At 45.2% G+C, this 4,908-nt stretch overlaps 1 protein-coding gene across 1 annotated transcript; it reads right to left on the minus strand.

Moving 5' to 3' along the window:
* Positions 1 to 556: 556 nt before the first annotated feature.
* On the minus strand, positions 557 to 3,542 carry LOC120106303 (protein NRT1/ PTR FAMILY 3.1-like). Its single transcript, XM_039119287.1, has 3 exons — positions 3,382 to 3,542; positions 1,955 to 2,726; positions 557 to 1,697 (listed from the first exon to the last, which is right to left on the minus strand). The coding sequence occupies exons 1-3, from the start codon at positions 3,446 to 3,448 to the stop codon at positions 794 to 796; spliced, it is 1,743 nt and encodes a 580-aa protein (XP_038975215.1). The 5' UTR covers positions 3,449 to 3,542; the 3' UTR covers positions 557 to 793.
* Between the last annotated feature and the right edge of the window lie 1,366 nt (positions 3,543 to 4,908).

Genomic DNA, 4,908 nt, shown 5'->3' on the forward strand with positions numbered 1-4,908 from the left:
GAAGAGGAAAAAGGTCAGGGGTATTTTGGTCTCCTTATAGCATTTCATATGTCAATGGACCGCTTATTAAAAGAACTGTTCGTTATAAACGGGTCTAACTTTGGACCGCTAAGCAACTTCCCTTTTTATAGGGTATATAAGCGGCCGAGGCTAGCTTTCCTAGACCCTGTTGGAGATTGGGGAGTGGGAGTCCGCCTCCTCCTTTTGCTGAGGTCGATCATATGGGCCCCACTTCAAGCCAAGCTTAGGCCGCAACCTAAATTAAATACCAGGCTGCTCAAGGGGACCAAGACCGATTCTCAAAGGACCGGGTGTTACAATACACATGCAACTTGTGGAGAGAACCTGTTGAGAAAACTTCGTAAGAGCACGCCCAGCTGACATGCTTTGTGAGAACATACTCTTCATCAATGGTTTGATAGGACTGGTAGGAGGTGGATGCAAGAGGAACGAAGAGCAAATGGGTGCTTGTGATGGGAACGATGCGTGACGACGTCATGGGATTGAACAACATGCAAGAGCATCAAGGAAGTTTTAAAGAGATGCAGAGCTTCCATTGGATTGTTAATAGCTCTCCTTCTCTATATGTTAATATATTAAGAGAGAATTATTACATACGTGGTGGTTACAACGATCACGAGGTGATCAGCATACCACTAAGGCTATATGCATGTAATATGCTTAATATACGATACTTAATCCTCCAACAATATACTTACTATTATTGTTGGCAAAACTTAGCTACAGTGGATAACAATATCTACACCAATGGTAAACTTCATCTTTCCAATCTCTAAGTTCCCACTTTGCTGAACTCCACTTCTTTGGCACCAACTTCCTCGTCCACAACTTTCGAAGGGTTCTCAGGCTTGGCTACTTCCAAAGGCTTAAAGGTATAAAACATTGCACAGATGATATAGTACCCAAGGTTGAATACCTGCATTCCTGTCACAAGCCAGTAGTAGTAATCCAACTTCCCCCTATTGATGTTGTCCTGGAGCCAGTCCCCCTTTTCCTTAGTATAGTCATGAACCAGAGTCACCAGCAAAGTCCCCAGGTAGTTTCCGAGGGATCCCGCAAGCCAGAACAGAGCGGCTGCCGTGCTTCTCATGCTCTCCGGGGACTGATCATAGAGAAACTCCATGTGTGCCACTGACGAGAAGGCGTCAGCCAGCCCGTGGATCGCATACTGAGGCACCAACCAGAAGACACTGATTGGAATGGTCGCGTCCGGCATATCGAGCAGCCCGTGCTCCGCCGCGACCGCCTTCCGCTTGGTTTCGACAAGAGCTGCAGCAACATTGGCTAAATTGGAGATGGCCAAGCCAATGCCCATGCGCTGAAGGTATGTGATGCCGGAAGGCTTTCCAGTGATCCGACGAGCCACCGGGACGAAGACCCGATCATAGAAGGCTAAGCTGAGGAGCATGGTCATTACTGTGAAGATGGAGATGGTGGCTGGGGGGATTTGAAACTTGGGGGTAAGGTGGCGGTCCATGGAACGTGCCTGTTGGATTGCAAAGGTGTAGCTGTGGGAGGCTGCAGTCACCACAAAGATGCCGACCGACCAAATGGGGATCATTCGGATGATGGACTTGAGCTCCTCCACGCGGTGGACCGTCGATAACCTCCAGAGCCTCGGTTGGCCAGACTCTTCGATGTCACCCTCCACCACCACCGCTGCTCGATCCAAAAACCTTCATGCAACCAGTTTCCACAATCAGTTGAAAGTAATCATCTTCTCCTAATCTTTTCTAATTTTTCAAGTGCCAAATAATTTTTAGTATATTAATCTGTCGAATTTGTGGGCACATGCGATACTTTGAAAGTCTTTTAGTTTTCTTCCCTTGATATTCGTAGCTATAGTGTGTAGTTTATGTAAGCATAATTTTGAGAAAAGAAACCCAGACTTGGAATGAATTTTTTTGATAAAATTCAGTGTTCAGTGGCTTACACAAGCTGGTTGGTGTGAAGTAGCCTGCCGGTGGTAGAGATATCAGCATCCAGCTCCTTATCCTCGTAGAGGAGACTAGGGTCCTCAGGTTTTACCACATCCCTCTTCCTGAAGGCAGCGACCAGGACTTGGGTTAACCTGGTTAATGGGCTCCCCCCAGGCTTCATCTTAATGTAGAGAGGATAACCTATCACAAAAGCTATTATAGAGAGGCACATGGCAACGGTGGGAATGCCAAAGCCCCAGCCCCAGCCCACATGCTCCTGGATGTACACCACCACAGTCAAGGCCAAGAGTACAGGCATCCCCATGCTGAAGAAGTAAAGGTTAAAGAAGTTCCACTTGTGGCCGGCATCCCCCTGGAGTTCGACCTGGTCGGCCCCGAAGGCCACGACGCAGGGACGGATGCCGCCAGAGCCAATGGAAGTGCAGAGGAGTGAGAGATAGAGAACTGCGAGCTGCAGTGACGACGCTTGCCGGCATGGTTGTTGAGGGGAACAGGGTGGCGGGCGGAGCGACGGGAGGACGGCTGATATGGTGAGGGTCATCATTCCAAGCTGATAGATGATGGAGCCTACAGTTATGGTCCAGAAGCGGCCGGCGAAGGAGTCGGCGATCAGGGCGCCGACGATAGGTGTCAGGCTTGACGTGCCACCAAAGTTGGTGAGGGTGTTTGAGGCCTGAACCAGAGGCATGTGAAGCTGCTGGGTTAAGTATGTGATCTTGTTTGCACTGAATCCCGAGGTGGCAAATCTGTCGCAGATTTCATTTGCTGCATGGAAGTATAAATTGAGCAATCTTATAAATATGAAAGGAAATTGATGTCCTTTAAGCTCCATGAAAATAGTTGAATACTACTAGTGGAACCATAATATAAAGTTTGTCGAAGTTTTTTCTTTTTTTGATTATGTAAAAACTTGTTAAAGTTGAGATCACTTCCCTGGGATGATGAAACCAAGTCGTAAACACCAGATATCATGACGTCGCATCTGTTTATAATTCCTTCTATTAAGAGTACCAGAGAAAACAGAGCATGACTACATAAAGTTTCCCATGAATTGAGGTTAGAAAGAAAGGAGTAAAAAAATCCCCAAAGCCTATAAACTTTACAGCTGAGCCCCAAAATACGGCTTTGAAGGAGCGAGATGTGCAATACCATAGAACTCACCCATTGTCAAGCAGAGGAGATCAATAATGAGAGAGACTAATAACGGCATTCGATCTTTAAAATAGCATGATTTATGAAACTATGATAGACAGTGATTGAGGATGATGTTAGACTCCTACTTAGTGCTCAAATTAGGTTCCCATCCGATTCCTTGCAGCCAAAAAAAAACAAGCCCAGAAAACGGAGAGTCTAAATAGACAACACAGATGTATCGACTAGTGAAGTTTGAGAATAACTACTTGTATCATATATAGTTCACCTAGTATAAATGGCATAGTCTTGAGACCACCCTGCTTCGTCTCCTTCCCTCTTCCATCCTCAGCCATTGCTCACAGATAGAACTGTCCAACCTCCCCCAGTAGAAGAGTAACAATGCTTAAGGCCTTGGCCAATGTGTGACTCTCCTTACCTTGAGCATATGAGTGGTGGTGCCATCTATATATAGAGAGAGAATCCACTGCTATTAAACGAAGATGCCCCTCCCCTGCAAGTGTGAAGGACTAGAGACAAAGTATGTCTACAAATATCCTACGACACCATGAAATCTTGCCCAACATCACTATCTATGGTCCAGCCTGGTACGCGTGTTTTGGGCCCATGGAGCCATGGACAAAGGAAAGAGATGAAGGGTCACGGTCTTCAGCGTTTCATGACCCTTCAATGAATTTATTTGGGCAGTGGGTACGTGTTCTGGAAAAGCTAAAGCACTTAGCTGTTGTTCGGCAGCAATTGTACTGCAGAGCCATGGATACCCCACGCCGTGATGTGAGTTAGGCTCAGAGGCTCAGACACTGGATTGGCATATCAAAGTGGGTGCTTTTCTTTTGTTAGAATGCCAAAATACATCCTTTTCTTGCACTAGACTTGATCTTCATACTGTCATTAGGTCCATCATGGTTCAAATAATTCGTCTCAACTTGGCAGATCAAAGTAGGTTGGCTTCATTTGTCAGCATGCCAAAGTGTATCCTTTCTTATACTAGACTGGAACTTCAAAGTGTCACTCGGTCCATATTGCTCCAAATAATTGGTTTCAACTTGGCAGATCAAAGTAGGTCTGCTTCTTCTGGTAGCAAGCCACGATATCCATTCTTATGCTAGACTGGGAACTCCAGCGTCACTGGGTCCATAATGCTATAAATGCGTTTGTTCAACTCGGCAAATCAAAGTGTGGATGTATGTGTGTTTCTTTTACTAGCATGCCGAATTTCATCCATTCTTATGCTAGACTGGAACTTCATGGTATCTTCAGGTCCATAGTGCTCCAAATAATTTGTTCCCACATCTCACACTGCTACAGCTGCTCCCTTATAAAATAAGGAAAAACTGGTTGAGCTTTTAATTATTATTGTAAGGGAGACGTAAGATGATTGTACCTTCAAAAATTTTAAGTATATTTGTCATCCACGCTTCTTCTTATGTTCAATGGAATTGTTAAAGGCACAGTGAGAACAATGACATGCTTAAGATGGGTTAGGAACTAGCTCTGAATTAAACCCAAATTCTCAGGTGCCTTTTATCTTTCCTTCTTGAGGTTTCTGTTTCCTTGTGCATTGCTTTAGACTGACAAATCCATAACTCCCAGCCAGATGGCACAGCCTATCTTTTCTCTGCCCTAAAACATGACTCCTCTGTTCTCCTTTCTTTTGATATCTGCGTAGCATTATGGCCATTCATCAAGAACTCCAGAATCTAATGTCTTCCTACATAAGCCTTACGTCGTGCTGAGTTCTATTAGGACTCATTTAGTTTGCAAGAAAAGAAAACAAAAAAATGTGGCCAGCGGA

This window comes from Phoenix dactylifera, unplaced genomic scaffold (genome assembly GCF_009389715.1).
Source record: "Phoenix dactylifera cultivar Barhee BC4 unplaced genomic scaffold, palm_55x_up_171113_PBpolish2nd_filt_p 000522F, whole genome shotgun sequence".
Taxonomy (NCBI): domain Eukaryota; kingdom Viridiplantae; phylum Streptophyta; class Magnoliopsida; order Arecales; family Arecaceae; genus Phoenix; species Phoenix dactylifera.